Here is a 23371-nt window from a genome sequence, read left to right as displayed (position 1 = left end):
TTTTTACAAACTGATGAACAATGCAGTCTTTGGAATGAATAAAATAAATAGGCAGTCATAAAATGAATAAACCTATATACATAGGTTTCTGTGTCTTAGACTTGAGTAACACTTAAATGTACAACTTTCAGTACGGAACAATGCTTCCAAAATACGGGGAAAATACATCCATCGCCTACACCGATACTGACAGCTTCATATATGAAATAAAAATGGATGATGTGTACAGGGATTTTCTACGGAACCTAGATGCAATTGACACGTCAAACTATCCAAAGGATCACTTTTGCTTTTCCGAACAAAATAAAAAAGTCATTGGTAAATTCAAAGACGAAGGCGATGGAAACCTAATGACACATTTCGTTGGATAACGTAGCAAACTTTATTCGTTCAAGGTAGAGGGAGGTAAAGAAAAGAAGAAAGCAAAAGGAATAACGAAAGCTGGTAAGAAAGGTTTATAATTTAACGATTACGTTCAATGTCTCCGGAAAAACTGGAGGGTATTTAGAAAAATGAACGTGATTCGGAGTAAAATGCACAATATTTACACCATGGAGATGAATAAAGTCACGCTGAATGCGACTGACGATACGAGATACCTTTGCGAAGACGGGATTAAAACGCTTGCGTGGGGACATTACAAAATTCCTCGAAAACGAACACACGACGTTGCATTAAGTGACGATGAAGATTCCATCACTTGAAATATGATGCAGATCAATTAATCTTTTTTCCAGTGTTAATCATGACGTTACCCTGGAAGCATCCGTTTACTTGCATTTGCGCGGGTCTCAGGCTGCGGAAAAACCACATTTGTCACGCAGTTTTTGGAAAATTTAGATTATATGTTGAATAGCCCGATACGTGAAATAGTATGGTGCTGTGCTCCTGGAAGTGAACCAAGCATTAGAATACCCATTCGATTTCGAACCGAAATACCCCCTTTCGAAGAATTTTGTGGTGTGCCAACGTTGTACCTGATTGATGATTTAATGAGTAAGGGGGCCTTAAGCAAAGACCTGTGTAAACAGTGCACCAGGGGAAGCCATCACTTTAACATTTCGGTTTTCCTAATTACGCAGAATATTTTTTATCAAAACCCGCAAGCGAGAAACATCTCGTTAAATTCCCGTATACCGTCGCCTTTAAGAATCCTAGAGATAGGTTGCAATTTGGTCACTTGGCTAGGCAGGTATATCCGGAAAAATCGAGATAATTGGAGAGGGTATATAAACAAGTAACGCAACAGCCATTCGGTTATTTGGTTCTGGATCTTGGCCAGGACACAAACGAGAGGTTTCGTTTTAGGACGAAAACATTCCCTAAAGACACGATGGAAAGATTGAAGAATAATAAACATTTGCTCCAAGTCTTAAAATCGGCAAATCCAAAACTTCGTACTGCTATTGTGAAAACCTCGGACGAGTTGATCAAAGCCATTTGCGATTGTTGTTTGAATACACTTGACGGGAATCATAAGATAATAGGTTAAAACAAACTATCCAAGCACCGTAGCATGTTGAGAAAGTTGGCGGTGCGGAGGGCGAGTGTGAAGAAGAAACGTGCGCCGCACGTACAAAAAGGTAGTTTTTTACCATTATTTTACCAATTTTAAGCGGTGTCTTCGGTAGCCTGCTGGAAAAATGAGCCTGCATAAGGTGCTAGTCGTGAGTCCGGAAGTTTTTGATCGAAGTCGTGTAAAGGCTAGGTTGAGTACATTAGACAAGGAAATGAAAGGTGTGTTGGCTAATAAAAGTATACAGGATACTGATAAGTGGAATTTGTATAAAAGAATACTCGATAAATACCTCGACGCCGTCTCAGACATAAACTCCCCCGTACACGTTCCATTAGTCAAGTCCTTGGCAGAAGCACCAACGAGGTCACGAGTTTCTGACGAGAGAGAGGAAATCTCCGCATTGAGAAAAACTTGCAGAAGTGAAAAGACTGAATAAAGATTTATAAATTTAGATTTATAATAAAGACTCGACATGGAGACGCATACACGAAAGGCTAGGAACGATGGAAAGCGTCACATCAACGCAAAAAAACGATAGCTATCGCAAGAAAGAAAACCACAGTTACTGTCTCCAAGGAAAATACCGAGAAAAAGCGAGCGCGTAAGAAAACCGAAAACATACGGTCCAGATTGGGACACGACGTGATTGAGAACATATATAACAGCCCAGAGCACCCTGCTGGGTTTTCATCGGTTGAAAATTACATAAAGCTACGGATAGGTAGAAAGGCGATTCGCGAGTGGTTAGAATCTCAAGAGGCATATACACGACACAAACCGACAAGGAAAAGGTTCCCCAAATCTCACTATGACGGAACCTACATTGATGAGTGTCGGCAGTGCGATTTGAATAATTTGAGGAGTTTGAAAAAATACAATGGGTTCTGTTACATTATAATAGACCTATTCTCTCGTTATGCGTGGGCAAAAGCTTTAAGGACAAAGAGGCCGGAGGAGGTAATTGAAGTATTTAAGGCTATATTTCGCGAACGCAAACCATTGAAAATTCAGAGCGATAAAGGGGTGAATTTGTTAATAGTAAATTGAAAACTTTTCTCTCGAATCGAGGAGTAAAGTTTTACACCATAAATAATCTGGACATTAAGGCACCTCGATGAACGTTTAAATCTCACGCTTAGGTCTAAAATGTACAAGTATTTCACGAAATACGCAACCTACAAATATGTCGATGTGCTCCCAAAACTCATTAGTAGTTATAACAATAGCGTTCATTCTAGCACAGGAATCGCACCTTCACAGTGAATGCGAAAAATGCATTTTTAATCGCTAGTCACATGAGGAAACCACTTACTAGCAAAAAGTTAATCAATTCAACGCGATTGATTATGTGAAAAACAGTAAGGAGCGACTTCCATTTAACAAATGATACACTTCAAACTATACCAGTGAAATATTCAAATTCACGGACGTGGATCAATCGAGGTCAATACCGACATATAAGTTGAAGGACCTTAACGGTGAGGATATAAAGGTTAGTTTCTATGCGGAAGAACTAGTCAAGGTGAATGTTTTCTCCGAGACAGAATATAGGATAGAAAACGTTTTGAGACGTAGAGGGGGTGGACCTAAATTGGAATACTTTGTCAAGTGGGAAGGATACCCATTCTCATTTAATTCTTGAATTCCTGCCTCCGTGCGTAACTTATGAATGAATTTTATCTAACACTGCCTAGCGACAGTTCGAGGGATTTTTTTCCGAAAAATAAGATGGCTATCTATAAAACGAAATGGAGTCATTGTATCGATTTGACGGATGATGATTGGTACGTCGGTCTGGCGGAAATTTCACCTTCCATCTATTCATACTCTTTCTCGTGAAGTTGAAGAGGAACTTGGAGATGCTGGAACTTTGGAGGAAGAAGAAGAAGCGTCTTCTTAAGATAATAGAACGCGAAATGAAAAGGGATTAGTTCGCGGAGAAATAGGAGGACCACAGGATGCACCTAGCCAGGTTAAAATCAAATTAAAAGATCGATCGTTCTTTGTGGTACCTACTGGTACATACGAATCACTAAATAAGGCCTTTGTCAAACCATTCCTTTAACTAGATAAAGCGAAACGTAAAGCAGTACAAACGGAAATCTTCAATGTGAAAAAGGATGATCTTCCATTCACTGAAAACGTATCAGGATTGAGTGAGCGTATAGAACCTGGCGTGTTAAGTATTGCTAAAAACGTTGCTTAGACTTTACTCCCGGGACGTATAACTGGTTTCGTGATTTATTTATTACTATTCTGATTTTAGTACGGCAAGTAAAATTTACATACATAGAGACATCAGGTATTATATTCATACTATCAGCGGAGGAAATAAAGGAAATAACTAGTAAAAACATTAATACATCACCTTCAAGAGTATTACTGTTTATACTAGAAAAGCACATGCAATAAACAAAAGCGGTGCCGTAAAAAGAAGCATAGCACACTCCTCTTCCAACAAACATGGTGATGTAAACAAACCGCAGTTTGTGGGTGATTCGCTCAGTCGATGCATACGCATCTTGAATACTAAAATTGGTGAATGTCAAACATTCAATCCGATATATTATTTCCCCGTTGAGAAGAAAAATATCGAAAGGATCAAAATTCTACTGAGTGATAAACTCGTTGAGCCCATATCTTTTCGTAGTGGTGAGCAAAGCTCTTTAATAGTGTTACACTATATAAAAAGAAACTAATTCACGTTAGTTTATCATTCAGCGTTCAGATGCCATCAGTGGTGGACCGATATTACAGTTATTTTACGAAGCAGGAGGGAGGAGATTGGACCATGGTATAGATCCTCGTACAAGGTACAAAAGGGACGAAGTATTGGAAGTTTTCTCACAGGTCTGTGGCGTTTTGCCAAGTCGTTACTATTCAGTGGACTAAAAAGTGTGGGTAAGGAAGCAGCGAGTGCGGGAGCAGTAGCTCTCGCAGACCTTGGGACTAAACCGGTAAAGGATATGCTGCGCAGTAGAATAAACGAGGTGGTGCAGAACTTACAATGCAAGGCCGAGGAAAAGTTGAAAGGCATGACTGTGGACAATCAAGGTTCGTGAAACGCCCAAGGCTAAATGAAATAAGGGTTGGTGGTAAGAAAAAACAGCATTCGACTAGAAGGCGGAAACGAGGAAACGTCGCGCCGAGTGACATGCTTTCAAAATGAATGAGCACATGCTGAGTTTGCTGGACATATTCCAACCCAATCCTCCGGTACAGACGAATATTCTCTCGAAGCGACTTGTATCATATAAACCCATCTCTTCGTTGGATAATAGATCCGTCATCGAATTTCTAATCAAAGATTCTGGATATGTGTACAAAGACTTGAATAGCGTTTATGTGAGACAAAGTGAAACTAAAAAGAAAAACTGACTTTACCGAGAGTGATACTAATCAGCTGGGAGTCGTCAACAATCTTCTCCATTTTTTCTTTGAAGAGTGTAATGTATACTACCTTGAACAAAAGGTTCCCGGAATAACCACCGTGTGGCGCTCCCATCGTTCCGATTTGAGTTCTGTTTCTTTTTGTTATATTGGTACATCTGTTGTTGATATTCCCTTTAAATCTTAGTGTCATAACTTGACATTTGCAAAAGTTACGTAGCCAAGAGTACATCTATCTCTGTGTGTGTTGGCGATTTTTTACAATTGCAGAAATGGATTTAAATTTGCAACAACGAACTTGTATTAAATTTTGCGTAAAAAACGGATTTAGTGGCGCACGGACGTTGGAAATGTTGGAAAAGTGTTTCGGCAACGATTCTCTAAAAAAAACGGTCGTTTACCAGTGGCACGAGCGGTTCAGAAGTGGTCGTGAGTCAATCGAAGATGATGAACGCAGTGGCAGACCATCGACATCGAAAGTCGGTGAAAAAATTGATAAAGTAAAAGAAATGTTGGTCAATAACCGCAAATTAACCATCAGAGAAATAGCGGAGGACTTGAACATTGCCTATGGATCCGCCCAAGACATTGTGGTTAATGATTTGGGTTTCCGTCGTGTAGCAGCAAAGTTGGTGCCAACTCAAGACCTCAATTTCATGCAAAAAAGAGACCGTGTTGACGTCGCAAAAGACATGATTTGCGAGGCTGAATCCGATCCCACATTCATCAAAAGGATCATTACTGGAGACGAGACGTGGGTTTATGAGTACGACACGCAATCCAGACATCAGGCAAGTGAATGGCGTTCACCAAATGAGCCGAGACCAAAAAAACCACGTCGTTTTCAGTCAAAAAACAAGGCAATGCTGACGGTTATCATGAATTACAACGGTGTAGTGCATCATGAATTTTTGCCAGAAGGCCAGACAGTAAACAAAGAGTATTATTTGGGCGTTATGAGACGTTTGCGTGAAGCAATTCGCCGAAAGAGACCAGAAATGTGGGCAGAAAACTCGCGGATTTTGCACCATGATAACGCACCGTCGCACAGTGCGCATCATTATTCGTAATTTTTTGACGAAAAATGCAACAAATACCATCCAACAGCCACCGAATTCACCTGATTTGGCTCCCTGTGACTTCTTTCTGTTCAATCGAGTTAAAAAACCATTACGGGGAACGCGTTTTAGCAGCCGAGAGGAAGTAATGGAAAAATCGCAGGAAGCACTGATGGACATACCGAAAACCGACCGTAACTTTTGCAAATGTCAAGTTATGACACTAAGATTTAAAGGGAATATCAACAACAGATGTACCAATTTAACAAAAAAAAACAGAACTCAAATCGGAACGATTGGAGCGCCACACGGTGGTTATTCCGGGAACGTTTCGATCAAGGTAGTATCTCAATGGGACTCTTGTCACACCCTCCGAGGATAATTACCACTATAGGAGCTATTTCGAAAACGTGTTAAAATATGGGGTCGATGCGAGCAGAACGCACCTACGTAATGTAGGCTGGGAATTGGATAAGGGAAAAGATATCGATAACACGGATTCTTCCAATGCAGGGCACGCGAAAAGAAAATCATGGTTCAAGAATGGCAACGAGGTGGAACTATTCGGTAAATTGCGCGTGGACGTGTTCAATCAGTCGCAAATATTGCTGGATCGAATCGATGTGGGAATCAGGTAGATGCTTGCACCTCCCTCCTTCTATCTCATGAAGGGAGGAGGAGTTTTGAAAATTCTCGACGCTGCTCTTTCAATTACACATTCTGAAATCAATCCGTCCATATTGATGGCGCATAGTAAAATATTGGAGAAATAAAATGCGAAATATCATTACAAAAGAACTGAACTAAAGACTTTTACTACACCTGCCGAAAGTCGAACCCTAAATATCGATAATGCTATTGTTGGATGGATACCTAACACAATCGTTTTTGCAATGGTAGATAATGAATCTAATGCGGGCAGTGTGACAAAGAATCCGTTTGCCTTATCTCATTATTCATTGGAGAATTTTTCAATGTTCGTAAACGGTGTTCAGGGTCCTTCGGAAGGTTTGGAATGTAATTTCTACGGAAAAAATGGGGCACGTGCGTACGATACATTATTTTCGGGTACTGGAAGAAAAAGCACGCTGAAAGAGGTAATCAAATCACGTACGACATTTTCGGACACGGTTGTTTCATGCTAGTCTTTGATCTAACCCCCAACAATTCTGGGAATGAGGATTATATAAGTTTAGGAGATAGAGGTGTTGTGAGAATAGAGGTTGAATTCGAGCGAGGGTTGACAAAAACAGTCACGTGTCTGCTTTTTGCAGAGTATGACGCTACATTGGAAATAGAGAAAGACAGGAACATTATCACAAACTTTTAGTCACGGATAGCGTGCAGTTAGATAGGTTATTAAGACCATTTAAAATATTCCGCGGAGTATGCATATGATAGGTTATTTAAATCACCTTAAAATGGGGTTTACATAGTTAATTTAGATCCTTCTAATTTATCGGGTTCTCACTGGGTGGAGATATACTTGGGCCAACATTCAGCCGAGTATTTTGATTCTTATTGTCTGCCTCTTCGTGGCGAACGTACGCCAATTTTGAAAACCATTCGTTTTAAATTACAATCGTGTTCAGATACAAAGCTATCATTCTGATATTTGCGGGGAATATTGCTGTTTACATGCAGTTAGTAAATCAAAGGAGCAAAGCTTAGCTCAATTCCTCAATCAATTCCACCAAACCATTCCCAACCTTAACGACTGCCGAGCCTTGAAGCTGTTCCGTCTCACCTTCAACCGACTACGGCGTGCTAATGTCGATCCAGAGCTCAACGGTGCTGTTCCAGAATAAATAGGACGAATTGGTGAGGAAAATATGCATTGCGGCAGAGAAAGCCAAAGGATGCAGATCGTCGTGGCCGTGTGCTTTTTAAAGGTGGGAGTTACGGAGATGGCAGCCGCCGATTTGGAAAGCAATCGCCTTTTCTGGGGCAGGTTTCGTCGTCACGGAAAGCTCACAGCTGCAGAAAAAAATCTTCGATTTCAAGTTCTGCCGCATTGCCACGAGGAAACCTCATTTGAGCACGGCTTCATTTCATACATCCATTTGGCCCCAGCTTTGGAAGCCATAATAGAGGGGGGCACGGGGCTTTACGCATTTAGCAAGGAAGAGTGCAAATCTCTCTTTGATCTCACGGGGCGCACGTTCATTTAAATGAAAAAGGAGCTGGCCTGTCCCCCTCCCGAGAAATGCACCTTCCTCTCATTTTCCGGCCTGGATCCCTGTCATAAATTGCGCATTAGCGTTTGTGCCCTCAGAAACGCACACTCGCTGGCGCAGTGGTTCCAATACAACCGCCTAAAGGCTGAGGTTCAGCCCTGCCCAGATGACTGTTCCCCATCCCCTCTTCCATCACCGAACTCTTAAGCAATTTGAATACACTTCACTAACTTCACTAGACTTCACTAACACACTAGACTTCAGTCGTGATGCAGCCATCGGTGGATGCGGTTCTCCAGTCACCACCGGTGAAGAGAAAGAGACCTGCTGGACATTCGATTAACTCTCCGCCTCGACTTTTGAACAATTTACTTCTTCAAACGGTGTATTATTTGAACGAGGCAAAGACGATGAGCGTGTCCATTGGTTATGGAAATGACTTTGAATCAGTGGTTCAATTTAACGGTAAAAAAGTGTAACATTTTCACAAAGTGAATGGGAAAGCATCTTGAGTTCGGTACTCTGTAAATGTGTACTTTTATAAGGGAGAAAAAGGTGTGTTAACGTCACCCTGCTTGGCATATGCAAATTACTTTGGGAAGAGACACTTTGGTTGTGAAAAGCAATTTAACGAAAAACACCTTCAACTTGATTGGTGATGAGTGGGGGGCTCTAATAAAAATATCCAAACTGATAAATCTATTTCTCCAGAGGCTTTTGGATAGTCGTGAAAAAATAAAACATTTTCTCGCAACTAAATTAGCAAATAATATCACACATTGTGATATAAAGAGGCTTAAATTGGAGATGGTCCAGAACAAATATTGCAATACGTGGTTATTCAAATCACCGGCGAGAATTTTTTATACTTAAGAGTCGACTTGGCTGCGAAACAATTATCAAGGCTTGACGGAATATTATGGGGACGTGGATTATTCTGAATTGGAGAGTATTATCCAATTATACGAGGCAATATAAATATTTATTTACCACGGGTGTACAAAAGGCATATTTCTTAACCGGTCTTCTTCCAGAGGGAATTTATTGCGAATCCCGAACTTTACGGTTGTCCCTCGCTCAAGACATTAACTACGCATGAGGGATGCTTGTTACTTGCACACTAGAATATGACACAATGTGCAAGAAAAAGCTGTTTCAAGTTGGCTGAATGGTGAATTCAAAATAAAATTTGTAAATAAAATAATGTAAAACGTTATTATTATTGTAATCAAAACCAGTCAATGTATATAATATTTAATAAATTGTAAAAGCCGTATCTGTCTTTCATTTCCTACCTTATATCCAATAAAATGAAAAATAAAAAAAATGTTCAATAATATTTTTATTTACTGTAACATACAATCATTTCTTCTTCAAATTTGAGTACAAATTTGATCATCACTCTCAGGCGGTTGCCTCTGGTGTGGTCCGTGGTAAAGTAACGCACTTTCGATTCCTTATGGTCCGTGTAGCAAACTGGCTTCACTCCGTCAACTTCCACGCACTCTCCTTTGCTAACAAAGTGCGATCCACCGTCAAACTCAGTTCTTCCTGGACGCTCTGGAACATATCCTCAATTTACTATCGATTGCGGGCGGTGTGCTTCGTACACTTCCTGCCAAATTAAGGGAAGCTGCTCCTTGGCCTTTAGACGCTTCTCAGGATCGGGGATGTCAGATGCCTGGGTGATGTTGAATCTCACAACACTCCCACTTTCATCTTGAAAGCCGTAAAATTTCTCTTTTTACCAACGACATCAGACTCACTGTTCTGGTGTCGGAACAAAGAGTAGTACGTAGTTAGGAGAGAAACTGATAGTATTAAATCGGTATTCGCGATTATTTCTCTCGGGATGTATATTGAGTACGCATCTTCATCTTCTATTCGCTCCACGCGCAGATGTGCTTCACCCAAGAGAGCACCTAAAAAGTCAATTTCACGCCCATGTTGACGGAGAATGAGCTTCCATTCAGGCGAGGTCATTTACATACCGAAGTGATAGGAGTCACGTTGTAACCTCACGTGTTTAGATCCTGGTAACTGCCAATGGCATATTGCATTGCTAAGATAGGATAAGCCGTTCCTGAAACACGCCATCTTGGATTTTCTAGAATCCGGTTCCTTTGCCAGACTGCTAGGTTTTCCCAAATTTGACAGGTCGCTATTAGTTGCAGTCGATCAAGGGACTTCCGTATTACGCGCATGGGCACTTTATAAATCAAGTAGAGATATTTATAATGATTCACTCATACTTTGGAAATCAGTCTCGCTGCAACCGTCGGTATGAACGCATCGGAGAACTTGATGTCGTCCTCGGCGCCAGTAGTTGGTCAGCTCTCGACCAAGAATCAGGATGGAATAGTCTATGCGACGTCAAAAACAATAACATCCGAGGTGATGAATTGGCGTGTACTACTTATTCCACTAGGTAACGCTAAGCGAGACCTTTCACTTGTTCTCCACCTCATCCGACTAAAAATGTGAAACTTTTTAGGTGGATTGTTATAAGGGCCATTTACAGCTATGGTTGCCGAATTATGGCAACACCAAATTGATGTGGATTTGAATTGATGATGATACGAATTTGAATGGTAGTTTTATCGTAAAAATTAACAAAGTTATTGCTTAAATAATTTTTGATATTTTAAAAAGCATAGACATCTTCGCAACTACGTCCTGCCAAAAAATTGATGAGGATCTTTTTTACGTAAACTTATGCTCTTTCGATTAATGCCGTTAATTTGTTATTATCGTTATTATTTAACGAGATAATTGATGAAATCTATATATTGCCCCACATAAAAGGGCAATGTTAAGCAAGGGGCTAAGGTGTTTCTCTGAAGTAAAATTGTCTCCTTTTCTACGTGGCACGATTAATTTTTCTCTACCACCCATAGTTCTCGAGATATGAGGTGATGGCCTTGGGTCATGATTTTTTCTGCGTGGGTTGGGTTGACGCGATGCAATTGCATTGCATGTGAAGGATTAATGTCCCCTCTTTCACGTGAACTCATTCGTTTTTCTCTGCGACCGATACTTCTTGAGATATCGGGGTTTGAGTTTCAAGGTCAAAACTACGCCAGGACATACATTTTCCCCCTACTGATGAGGACAGGTTAACTGGAGAATATTAAGCGAGAGATGGAAAGGGATATAAGGGAAAATATAGATATTTTAGGTCTATGCGAGGTGAGATGGAAGGATAGCGGGGATTACTGCAGTGATCAGTATAGAATAATATACAGCGGCAGGGACGAGAGACAACGAGGGGTTGCCATAGTATTAAATGAAGAGGTAGGAAGAACCGTAGTCAACATAGAGCAGGTAACGGATAGAATACTACTAGTTAGGATAAAAGCAGAACCGACGAACTTAGTTATTATTCAGGTATACATGCCACCGAGCAACCATAAGGAAGAAGGGGTGATGAGATATACGATTAGTTAGAGGACATAATCACGTGTGTTCCGGCAGGGAAACATTTGATAGTGATGGGGGATAAGAATGCAATGGTAAGCGAATGAAGAGATGGTGATGAGATGGGAGACTACGGTTTAGGTTAGAGGGAAGACCGCGGGCAACCATAAAGAAGAAGAGGTCGATAGGATGTACGATCAGAAGACATAGTAGCGGGTGTTCCAGCAGGAAAACTTTGATAGTGATGGGGTCTCCTGGTTTAGACACCACAAAAGACACAGGTTTACATGGAAAATGCCAGGTTACTCAGCAAAATATCAACTATATTATATCCCGGTTAGACACAGGTTTAGGAAAGGTGTGATAAATTCGCACAGCTTCCCGGGAGCGAATGCGGACTCTGACCACAATTTAGTTATTATGAAATGTAGCATCCGTTTCAAATAGATAAGGCAGGGGCGGCGAGTTAGAAAATGGAATGTAGAAGCGTTTAATTGATTAAAAAGGAAAGAATATCAATAGGCTGTAGAGGAAATCATGCAGGATGGTAAAGAGCTAAGTACTATCCAAGAAAAATGGGAAAGGATCATGACAGGGCTATCTAAAGCCGCAAAAGACACTATTGGAACCTTTAACGCTAAAAGGACTGGGAAACAATGGATCACGGATGAGATGATTCCAAAGATGGATGAGAGGAGAAAATGGAAGAATGTAAATACAGAATTAGGCAAAATGAAGTACAAAGAATTGAACAATAAATTGAGGCGGGCAATAAAAAAAGCAAAAGAAGCATGGTGGAAGACGCAGTGCGAGGATATGGAAAGTCTGCAGAGGAAGGGTGTAATTGGTGCGCTGTACAGCAAAGTTAAATCTTTATCAAGAAGTAAGATAGGAAGATCTATGCTAACAGTTAGAGATAAGGCGGGAAAGATAATAGTTAACGCAGGGAAGATACAAGAGAGATGGAAGGATTACATAGAATAACTAGTAAAGAACTTAGACCGACAAAGTTAGACAGAAAAGGAACATGACGTAGAGGAAAATAGCTTATGTCCAGGCATAGTCGACGATGAGATAGAAAGGGCATTAAGGGAGATGAAAATTTTGGAGGAATAGTCTATTTTGACTGATTCGTAGCATCAATGAAGAAGGAATCTGGCCGGAATACTACAGAACAATAAGTTTGACATCCCACGAAGTTTAAGTTGTTCTCAGGATCATTAACAAAAGAATAGAGTAGGGCAATAGAGAGTACTTAGGGGATGATCAGTTTGGGTTTAGGAAGGGGAGAGGTACGCATGATGCCATTGCAGTATTGAGATTATTAATCGTAGGATATCAATATTATTGTTCTGCAGTCCGCACATGATGTAGCCTTTACCTTTTTCGGAATAGGAACTAACACGGATCTCATGAAGTCTTCCGGTCAGATTCCTTCCTCGTAGATACTACGAATCAGCCCATATTTTTTCGATAGTACTTATCACTTTACAATTCTCCATGATTTCCTCTACAGCCTGCTTGTACTCCTTCCTTTTGAATCCATTTAATGCTTCTACATTCCTTTTTTCTACCCACCGCCCCTGCCTTATCTTTTTGAAACGGACGCTACATTTCATAAGAACTAAATTGTGGTCAGAATCCGCATCAGTTCCCGGGAAGCTGCGCGAATTTATCACTGTTTCTAAACCTGTGTCTCATCAGAATATATTCTAGCTGATACCTTTCTTAGTCACCTGGCATTTAACATGTATACCTCAGTCTTTTGTGGTGTGTAAACCTAGTGGTGGTGATGACTAACCCCTGTCTCTTAGAAAACTGAATTACTTTCTTTCCGCGGTCACTCCTCTAACCTAAACCGTAGTTTCCCATCTCATCACCATCTCTTTATTCGCCAACTTCAAAGACGTATATACGAGAGGTGGCCACGATCCTTGATAGTCCGAACCATTTCCAAAATTTGAAATTTACCGGGAGCCGCAATTAAATACGCATTGAAAAGTATTAACATTTTTTTACAGAAATTGTACGTATTGGAAATGTATTAATAAAAGTACAAATTATGTGCATTGAATTTAAAAATTAAACGCATTTATTTAATTTCTCTTGATAATTCTTAAAAAATGTTGAATAATTGGCAACAGCACTCCTACGTTATTCTTTCAAGTGCTGGTTAATTAATAGTGATCGGTGTTTGGATTTCACGAATTTCAATGGGCGATAAAATCATTCACACAAGTAAGTTGTTCCGAATATTGAAATAATTTCACAGGCAGCCTTTTTTAATTCAGGATACTTCGATTCTGTTACACATTGCCAAAGTTCAGTAATTGGCGTCGACTTATATTTTAATTTTAGACCTTGATCTTCTTGCATCTCTATTAATGCTAATTCTCCAGATGCTTTTTGGGTCATAATTATATTGGAAAATGGAAAACGCGCCTTGAATTATGTTCATTTAAAATGGATTCGGAAAAATTAAGAGATGATTTCAAATTATTTGTATTCTTGAAATCTATTTTGGAATTCTGTCAATATTCCTTTTCACCTTTTTATATATTCGTTGAAAACTTTCTTGTTTAATATTGGAACACATTTTTAAAATTGAAAATGAGGAAAATGACAAAATTGTTTATTTTTAACGTCATTTTGAAAAAGTTGTAATTTAGTTTGACATCTAAATATAAACTGTGAGAGGTCATATATTAATTTATCTTTCCCCTGTAATTGTAAATTCAGTGTTTGCACATGTTCCATGACATTAGTCAAAAACCGTAAGTCTTGTAACCACTCGTCATCGTCTAATTCTGAATACGTTATCTCCTTTTCTTTTAGGAATGCTGTTATCGGATCAAACCAATCCTAAAATCGATTTAATACGTTGTAGCTAGATGCAAAAGAAATTAATGTCATTTTTAAGTTCTTAGTCCTTTAATTGTTCAAGGAAATTTTTGAATTGTCCATGATTTTTTGCATCGGTGCGAATGTAATTTACAATGCGTAGCACTGTTTTCATAACACCAGGATATTTAAAATATTTTGTAACGAGATGTTCTCGGTGAATTATGCAGTGAGTCGGTATGAATTGTGAAATTTGAGAATCTTTTCTTAAAAGCCCCGAAATACCGATTTTTTTACTCAGCATTGCCGGAGCTCAATCAGTTGCAATGCTTACAATTTTATTAAGAGCCACATCAGAAGTTTTCATCATCGAATCTAATGCATTTTTAATATCGACCCCGTTGGGTTAACTCTTGCAGTGCTACTAAATCTAATAATTCTTCTTTAACAGCTAAGTCAGGTGAAACAAAACGTATGAAAACTGCCAATTGCGGAAGATCTGTGATATCTGTCAATTCGTCAAGGGCTGAGCTTAATGTAATACAGATCTTCAAATCATTTTTTAATTATATTCAGGAGATATATTAATTGCTGTTATGCGTCATTCGGTTGTGTGTCTCGAGATGGGAACTTGCAAAACAACTTTGCGCAATGCTTCATTATTTGGATTTAAAACTTTAAGTACATCTTCCAAGTTTTTTTCAATAAACTCTCCACCCTGGCGTTTTCCACGAGCAATATTCCAGGCAATAACAAAAATGGCTTCAGCCACATTATTAGCTTGAGTGCTGAGGGTCGTCAAAATTGACATCAGTTCATTTAAATTTGATTTTAAAGAAGCAAGTTTATCTGATCTTAATTTGGAATTTGGTGGATACTGATTAGAAAACTGAAGATGATTGGTTTCATAATGTCGACGTAAATTGTTTGCTTTACAATTTTTGGCCGTAGAATTACAAATAACACAATGTTTTTTTTCCGTTATTGTCAATAAAAAAGAAATTATCCTCCCACTTTTTATTAAAACTTCTTTTTTCTTGCATGTATTTTCTTTTTTTATTTTCGCTCTCTTTCGTCATATTTTTAAAAGAACTGGAAATAAATAAATAAATTTAGAAAATACAATTTTTGTGTCAGTTAAACAATAACAACACGTATTACATACTGCGAAACAAATTAAAGATAACTTGCCAAAAATTCCAGATTACAAATTGTATCCGCAGCGAGAGTGATACAAATTGTTTCCTCCAGGGCTCAATGTCAACTGTCCGTTGCAAAGAAAGTTTACAAATTCAAAATCGGTCGGGGAGTCGGTCGATTACGCCACTGTTTGTGTTCGTTCGCGCGGTTTCCGATGAGTCGTGTCATTCTTAACTTGGACGGAAATGAGATTTATTAGAACGTTGCACTTAGTCTCTCATATTTGTTGCCAATAATTTAATAGACATTTTGAAACACATACGAAACGAAAACAATTTTTAAAAAATACAATAAGACAAAAATGAAAAGGGAACTCGGGTAAATTTATCGAGAGCCACAAATAAACCTTCAAAGAGCCGCAGGTTGGCCCCCCTGGTATAGGGAACAAGAACAGCTAATTGGTTTGAGAGAGAGGGAAGGGATGGACGGACAAAGGATGAATGTGGTCAACGTTGATTGTGAAGAGACTGAAGAGTGAATACTTGGAGAGTGGGTAAGGGGGAAGAGAGGAGGAATGCAGTCTGTTGGAAGCAGCGCGAGAATGTGAGAGAGAGAGGCGAAAAACGTTGGGCTCGAGGGCATGCGACAATGTAAGTAATTATTAACATTTAATATACACTCTAAGAGCTCAAAATCGGACATGTTTCACCATTTCTACCCTTAGAGGGAACTGCATGATAAGGGCGAGTGCTCAGATACTATATACAATCTGTCACTTTCGGTAATTTAGTCGGGCAATGTTGGATAATTTTAGACACATAATTACTTCAACCACAATGGACGCAAGGCCGGTAATGTCGTCATGAAACGGAGATTTACCACCCACTTGACCGCGCCTGGCGCCAACGGCATCTCAAATGCACAAATAGAGATTTCCTAAAAAGATTGATGGTGTGGATAATCAATCCCGAAGCGTGCTGACAGGATATGCTATTCCTTTGAAACTAGGTTTAAAAATGATTAATCAATTCACTATTGCCTGAAGGCCACGTTTATGAAAAATCTCAAAGAACACAATGAAATGAATGAATCGCAGGGTACAGTGGCTGCGAGCGACTGCGCCTTGGTGCCGAATGGATTGAGATGCCCGTCAGACGCAGAGGTTTGCGTCTTTCCCCGGGCGGTGGCGCGGCGGTCTTCCTCCGAGACAATGCCCACCAAGTGAAATCACGCGCATTCGGTGCAAGTTCAAGTGCGCGCAATTGCCGCCGGCAGACCTTGACATTACCGGGGGGGGGGGGCTTCCAATCAGTCGATTGCCAATACGTATCTGTTAAAATTGGCAGCGCCAACTCTCGTCAACCTGTTACAACTTTCTCGGTCCATCTCGGGTGAAAAGAAGTACAGGGTGCGGCAACGTAAACTTCCTTTCTCATAAAGCAAAACCCCTTCGAAGAAGCAAGTTATGTTGTCGCACCCTGAAGTGTCACGGGAACACCAATCGAACGCCATGGACGACCGTCAGTGAGCAAAATACCGCCGACATGGAAATACCAAACGCGTTTTACTCATCCACTATCGCGTTTAAAGCAATCGACGTTTAAAGTGGAGAGACGACGCACTGCCTTAATGTGTAGCACACCAGTTTCGATGTTATCACGCCAGAATACGGGATTGTCAGCAGGTTACACACATTAAACAAATAAACCCATTTGAAAAAATAACTTCAATGGCACAGCCGATCGATCACATTAGGCTATCCATTAATATTTAAAAAGCACAAGCGATGTGAGTCATCTATTTCAGGGGCTAAGCCGCGGGAGGTCATGATTCCTGCAACGATCTATTAATAATATCCGCCCTACAGAGAAAAGCGTCGGATAAGTAGCTTGATAGGAACGGAATGAAAGAGTTCGATATTTTTAAGAAGTATTCAGATCAAGAGAGAAAATGACAATATATCTTGTGGATCCCTTTTATTCGCGCCGATAGATTCCTCGCCAAATTCATTGACTCTTTTATCCTTTCACTCCACTTAAAAACTTAAGGAGTCGTGATGAGGGTTCATAACACTTGGACGAATTTGAAGTACGATGATATTAGTCTAGATATAAACGATTGATGCCATTAACGCGTCTCGCTTTTCCATAAAAAATGAACCGATGTCAGCGACATCTCCCTCGACGCTCTGCCGACTTGACGGGCGAAGGGATTGCAGGGATTATTCCTGCACACATGAACCTGTGAGTGAGTGAACCTCAAAACGATACCGTACTGAACCGATTACTGAATAATCAAAACACGATAATTCCGGGCAAAGGAAAAGCCAAACATAGGGAAAGGGACTTTGTGGGAGGGGGGCAGAGTGGGGTCGAATGAGGTGAGGAGAGAGAGAGAGGAAAGGAGGCGAGTCGGCGACAATAACATGGCTCCACGTCCTCCCGGAGGAAACATTTCTCTCTGCATCTGGTATCCCTATTCTCCACTCGACAAGGACTAATGAGGCCAAAGAAACAGCGGAGTAGGCCAGGTGAAGAAGGCTTTTCTCGGCCCTAATAGAATCCTGACGCAGGAGGATTCAAGAGAACTACTCGCTATTACATATGTATGCTTCTCATTTGAAATTCGAAGGATGAAGAGAAGTTTGGCAGAGCGATGTTGAAAACAGCGACAGAGGGGATGATAATATAGAGTAATTGAGGATGGAGAAGGAAAGGAAGACACGTTTGGAAGAGGAAGGGCGGATATAAATTAAGAGATGTTTAGCAGCGACTGGTGTTGGGCACGAATTATTACTGTGGCGGTGGTCAGCCTGTCCAAAAAACCTTCCTAAATCCGCGGACATCCACTTGAATACAAGTTTTGAAGAGTGGACAAGGACGGGGGCAGAAGAGGGAATATTGTGAGCATTGAGGTGGTGTTCGGTGGGAGGACAACGAAGACGGAAGAGAAAACTACAAGCAGAAAATCAGAATATGGGAAAAAGATAAGTTGACGGAACTTCTGAAAGGAGGAATGAATAACCTCATTTGTCACATTCGAAGACACGATCGCCCATTGAAAGTGCATAGGAGGAGGAACCATTGTTAGGTGGACCTGACATACCAGGTACGTGGAGCAAAGATGCAGGGTACATGGAAATGACTAAAATATTCCCAGTTTGGCGTATAATCCCATGGACCTCGAGCACACAGATTATTCCTAGCGCAAAAGTGATCAACACAACTTACGTAAGCATGTTCAGAGTGCCCGCGTAACAGCCCACGACACATTCGCGCTTAAGGTTTGACCAAACCACTCACATAATCTCGTTCATTATAATTTCAATTAGATGTGAGTAACGTTTCTCTTTCAGTGGTAATTCATATTTATTCGGACCAATGCACGAGTCCATAATATACTTGACCACCAACGAATTTTCACAATGACTCATTTTTTTCCTTACAGCTTTACACTTTTCCGTACCTTGGTGGCGTCGTCTCTGTCATAAAATGTGATCTTTTGAAGGAAATATGAAATCTCAACTTCGTTTGTCCCATCTTCAGGAGTTATTCCTTAATAAAAACAAATTACAAAGGAAAACACGGCTTCAAGCCCGTGCGTTGCCCAATTACCAACCACACTACTTAAGCCCCGAGCCCTACTTATGCTCTCACTCCTTAACGCGTGAAAATGTTTTGACTGTCACCTCAGGAAAATGATGAACTCAGGTGACCAGGGAAATAAATTACCTGAATCGATATTATGCGTGTAGCTAAGGTGCATTGAAGACTAGCATTATCCTCTTATCAGGAAGATCAGGGTATCAAGATACTATTGAATTTTAATGCAAGCCCTAGCGTAGAGTACTAATAAGAGGATTTTGAACACTGACAATAACCTGTATCGTTCTTTAAGAGAAAAGGTACGTACGGGGATTCCCTATTCTGTCCAAGGCTTATAGAGGATTGACCAGTTATGTGCCAGCTAAAAATGTACGTATTTCAACGGTACAGGTGGGTCCGACGACTATCTCCTCAGAACAGCAGGCTACAATCTGAGTAATTAACAGTATACCATCGTCAATAAAGCACAAAATATTAAATCACGACTCAAATTTCTTGGCATCTCTACGATTCGTGTCTTCCGTTGAAATGCGGATCACACTGTTTCATGTATCACTGCCGGCGAGTAAAATAAATCTAACATATCAATAAGAATTAAATAACTTACCGCGTAACTATCTTTGAATAATCCGCTCATCGTTGTGGGGATGTAAACAAATGTCCTCCAGAAAGTCTTCAATAATTTCGGGAAGCACTTGGGCACATATTTCCCTAGAACACACAGAATTTAATTTTCGATTATTCTTACACGCATACATAGATGATTATTTATTTAAATCGCATTGTAATGACACCGACATGACGACAATGAGTTTTGATGCCGAGGTTTCCTTATATTTAGGTCATCAACAGGTTGCTCCGCAGGTTTTATATATATTAAAATAAATTTGACTTTAATTTCATTAATTACCAATAAAATGTAACTCTCACCTTGAATGGCTATTGATTAAGTAATATCCAAATTATCCGTTAATAATGATGCACAAATCACTTTAAAAAACACAAACTTGGTGGTCCCTCGCGCATAGATCGTTCGAAGGAGCAGTTCCTTCGGGAACCGTACGGCCACTGCGCCTCAACCGCTTCAACGTCGGCTGCTACGCGCATGACGATTCCAAAGCCTCACGTAGTCTCGAACGCAGATTCTATAGCGGTTCATCGCCAGTCTTTTGTCATCAAGTTGTTGCAAGGAGTGAAAGCAAAGATGTCAGGAGACGAGCAGTAAGAACTGTTCTAATTTATTTTTAATATCCATAACATGTTGGCATTTTATGCACTAATTTTGGCCTGAATTGTTCGATAAAATATCCTAGTGATGCATTATTTATGCTACGCTGCCAGTTTCTATGCAAGCATGCCGTTCGGATTGCCGCCATCTTTGACTTTATGTGCATTTCTGTTCTATTGATTGCGGAAAGTTCTAGACAATTGGTCGGCGGACGAACGGGGGTGTGGATTTTGCGTTGCTGCTGAACTGGTTAATCATTACTTAGACTGATAATCTATCCAATTTGTGGAATTTGGCAATATACTTTGTTAAGTGTGGGGATCTCAGTAATTTCAAATAACAGTAGTGATAGGGATACTAAAATGGTAACTGGCGAAACGTAAGTAAAATAATCGAGAAAATTTTGCTTCACGTATTGCAAGTTTGTGTAAAGTCATGATTGCAACACGATATATGGGAAAATGTTAATATCGAATCCGAGTGGTTTTGTGTTCAACACGTGTTTGAGGCATTTTCTAGAATTTTCTTGAATTATTATCATTAATGATAGCGTGTAGTTCATGTGCATGCATTACCCTGTGTGTTATATGACTGTGGGCTCATGTTTTTCAGGATTCATCCCCCACCGGTGATGTGGGCCCAGCGGAATAACGTGGTGTTCCTCACAATTTGCTTAGAAGACTGCAAGGAGCCCAAAATTAAGCTAGAAAACGACAAAGTATATTTCCATGGAATTGGTGGAACCGATAAGAAAGTCCACGAGGTAACAATAGAGTTTTTCAAGGAAGTAGACGCAGAGGTGAGTTTTACATTCTTTCTCCGTTTTTGTGGGAACCTATTGCTGGGCAGCATGTGCGAATTTCGGTGTACCCGATATTTTACTTTGTTTCCACAGAAATCGGTGCAATTTAAAAGAGATCGCAACATAGAGTTTATTCTTCGTAAGAAAGAGCCCGGCCCATACTGGCCTCACTTGCAAAAGGATAAGAAGAAGTACCATTGGTTGAAAGTAGATTTTAACAAATGGAAGGACGAGGACGATAGTGAGGATGAACTCGGGGGAGGCGATGAACTCGATGAAGTGAGTTTAATTTATGATACAGCGATGATTTAATTTTCTCTGTACACAAATTTAACTTTTCCCTCCTCAATATTTGTAGATGATGCGCCAAATGGGTGGACTCGGCGCTGGGGACGACGGCAAGCCCAACTTCGATGATTTGGAACCAGAGTCTGACTCCGACGATGAAGAAATTCCAGACCTAGAGTGATGTTCATAAATCATTCGAGAGTGATTTTTAAGACTTGCCCACCCCTAAGAGACTCCTTATATCACGCTAAGTTAATACCTCACTAGTGTGTGTGAGGTTAATTTTCGTGAAAAGTTCGGGGATGTGGATGGTGGGTTGTTTAAGTGCGCTGTGTAATTGCCAAAAAGGACCAAAAATAGCCTTCTCTCGAAGTACTTGCTCTTCACTAAATACTTATTGGTTACCTTAATTTTTGCTGTGGCAGAGTCGCCTAAGCTCTGGTTTGACTCGAGTAAGCAATGAAGGGATTGTGTTTTTTCGTTCATTTTATCAGTTCACTTTTTTGTTCCCGTTCTAATTACAGTAATAAACTTAATGTCTAGCGTTGAAAACGTTCAATGCATTGTATTAATGTGCAAATTGTTTATGCAATTACTCTGAAATATATATAGTATTAAAACATATTTGGGGTACATTACTTTGATCTCTTGTTTTTTCCAAGCCTAAGTTAACGCAACCTGTAACGTGTGAATGCATGGGAATTGAGTTAAATGATTGCTGTTGGTGACAAACTTCCATGTATTTGTGTTAGAGCAACTTTATTTAAGGGCATTGTTGAAGACACTTCAAAACGTTTTCATAACATTGTAAATCTCATGCAGCTAAATGAGCATTATCACAATAAAGGAATAACATCACCATGCATTTTTGTTATTTGGGAACATTGTCTTAAGACTGGGAAAGATTTAGCTGCTATATTTTTGGACTAAGGGGCCCTTGAATGAATACCAGTGGTGGATAATGATTTTATACTGGCCAGATATCCACGTGAACTCCGCATTAAATTTAAATGGAGCATAAATTGTGAAGTGAAGGCAAATTCGATTGTGCATCGTCTATGTCAGCATTACAACTGCAAAAGCTGGGATTTTGTTCATAGTAACTGTGGTATGTTCTTCCTTTAATGACAGGAAGATTTATAAATCAACCCAAATTTTAATTGCCTATAAAGAAGGCAATTTGTCATGCCAATATGCCTATAGTTGTGATAATGCTTCAGATTTTACATTCTCCAGTACTATGGCATAGACCCGCTGAAGTATTGGGCTTCAGGAACTATTATGCAAATCCTTAGCACAGTGAATTTACAATAATATTTGTAATGGACTGTTGCTATGAATGCAGATTAGTGTTGTGAATGGAGGAGTACTTAAAATAGGATCATATTAGTTATAATTTTTGTTAGCAATTTAAATTAGTATTGCAAAAAAGGCCCCAACTTAACGGGCAATTGGTGGCAGTGCCCTGGCCTTGCGATGTGGAAGACCTCGGAATTTAAGGCCAATTTATAAAATATGGGGAATTTGTCAAGGTTGTTTGGTGTAGCGTCCTGTGAAGAAAAGTTTACATGTGGCCCGACACTTTTGAAAGCCTTATCAGAGCTAAATGATATTTGACTGTGAAGCTTAGAATTACGTGAAAAATGTAATCTTAAATTTATAATTAACCCATCCTTAATCTTAACTTGATCAAAAGCTTTTAATAATTCAATTCTATCTAGCAAGATATCCACAGAAGCCTGATAGGCTCTTAGGACATCGTCTGTCTATTCATCATTTGATTCTTATTTCAACTTGAATGGAATTTGTGTGAGAATTTCACTTGGAGCCATTTTCTGGAGAGTTGCTAACCTGTGTAGTTTGCTTGCAGTGTTTTGTAATCAATTTAAACCAAGAGCAGCGCATG

The 23371-nt window shown here is 39.9% G+C and overlaps 2 protein-coding genes across 3 annotated transcripts in view; one reads left to right on the top strand and one right to left on the bottom strand.

Moving 5' to 3' along the window:
• Nost (Nostrin) overlaps positions 1-20202 on the bottom strand; it is a 424234-nt gene extending 404032 nt beyond the window's left edge. Inside the window, exons 1-2 of the mRNA XM_071595570.1 lie at positions 20078-20202; positions 19755-19858 (exon numbers count right to left, since the gene is read on the bottom strand). Coding sequence (XP_071451671.1) covers positions 19755-19784 — 30 coding nt within the window. The 5' untranslated portion in view covers positions 19785-19858; positions 20078-20202. The remainder of the gene's footprint in view (positions 1-19754; positions 19859-20077) is intronic.
• Positions 20203-20279: 77 nt separating this feature from the next.
• p23 (cytosolic prostaglandin E synthase) lies at positions 20280-22326 on the top strand. 2 transcript variants are annotated; one of them, XM_071595373.1, is made up of 4 exons: positions 20280-20368; positions 20988-21174; positions 21271-21456; positions 21536-22326. In XM_071595373.1, the coding sequence occupies exons 1-4, from the start codon at positions 20352-20354 to the stop codon at positions 21644-21646; spliced, it is 501 nt and encodes a 166-aa protein (XP_071451474.1). In that variant the 5' UTR covers positions 20280-20351; the 3' UTR covers positions 21647-22326. The 2 variants fall into 2 exon arrangements, with proteins under 2 accessions (XP_071451474.1, XP_071451475.1); XM_071595374.1 differs by lacking the exon at positions 20280-20368 and adding an exon at positions 20517-20754.
• The last annotated feature ends 1045 nt before the right edge of the window (positions 22327-23371 follow it).

Source organism: Hetaerina americana, unplaced genomic scaffold (genome assembly GCF_022747635.1).
Source record: "Hetaerina americana unplaced genomic scaffold, ioHetAmer1.1.p SCAF_7, whole genome shotgun sequence".
NCBI lineage: Eukaryota > Metazoa > Arthropoda > Insecta > Odonata > Calopterygidae > Hetaerina > Hetaerina americana.
Note: the sequence above shows the minus strand (reverse complement) of the source record. Positions and strands in the feature narration are given on the sequence as shown.

Bases quoted from the DNA above. Each gene is read 5' to 3' on its own strand.
- p23 (XM_071595373.1), top strand. The intron at 21,175-21,270 runs GTGAGTTTTACA...TTGTTTCCACAG, and splicing joins TCAAGGAAGTAGACGCAGAG to AAATCGGTGCAATTTAAAAG. The intron at 21,457-21,535 runs GTGAGTTTAATT...CAATATTTGTAG, and splicing joins GAGGCGATGAACTCGATGAA to ATGATGCGCCAAATGGGTGG.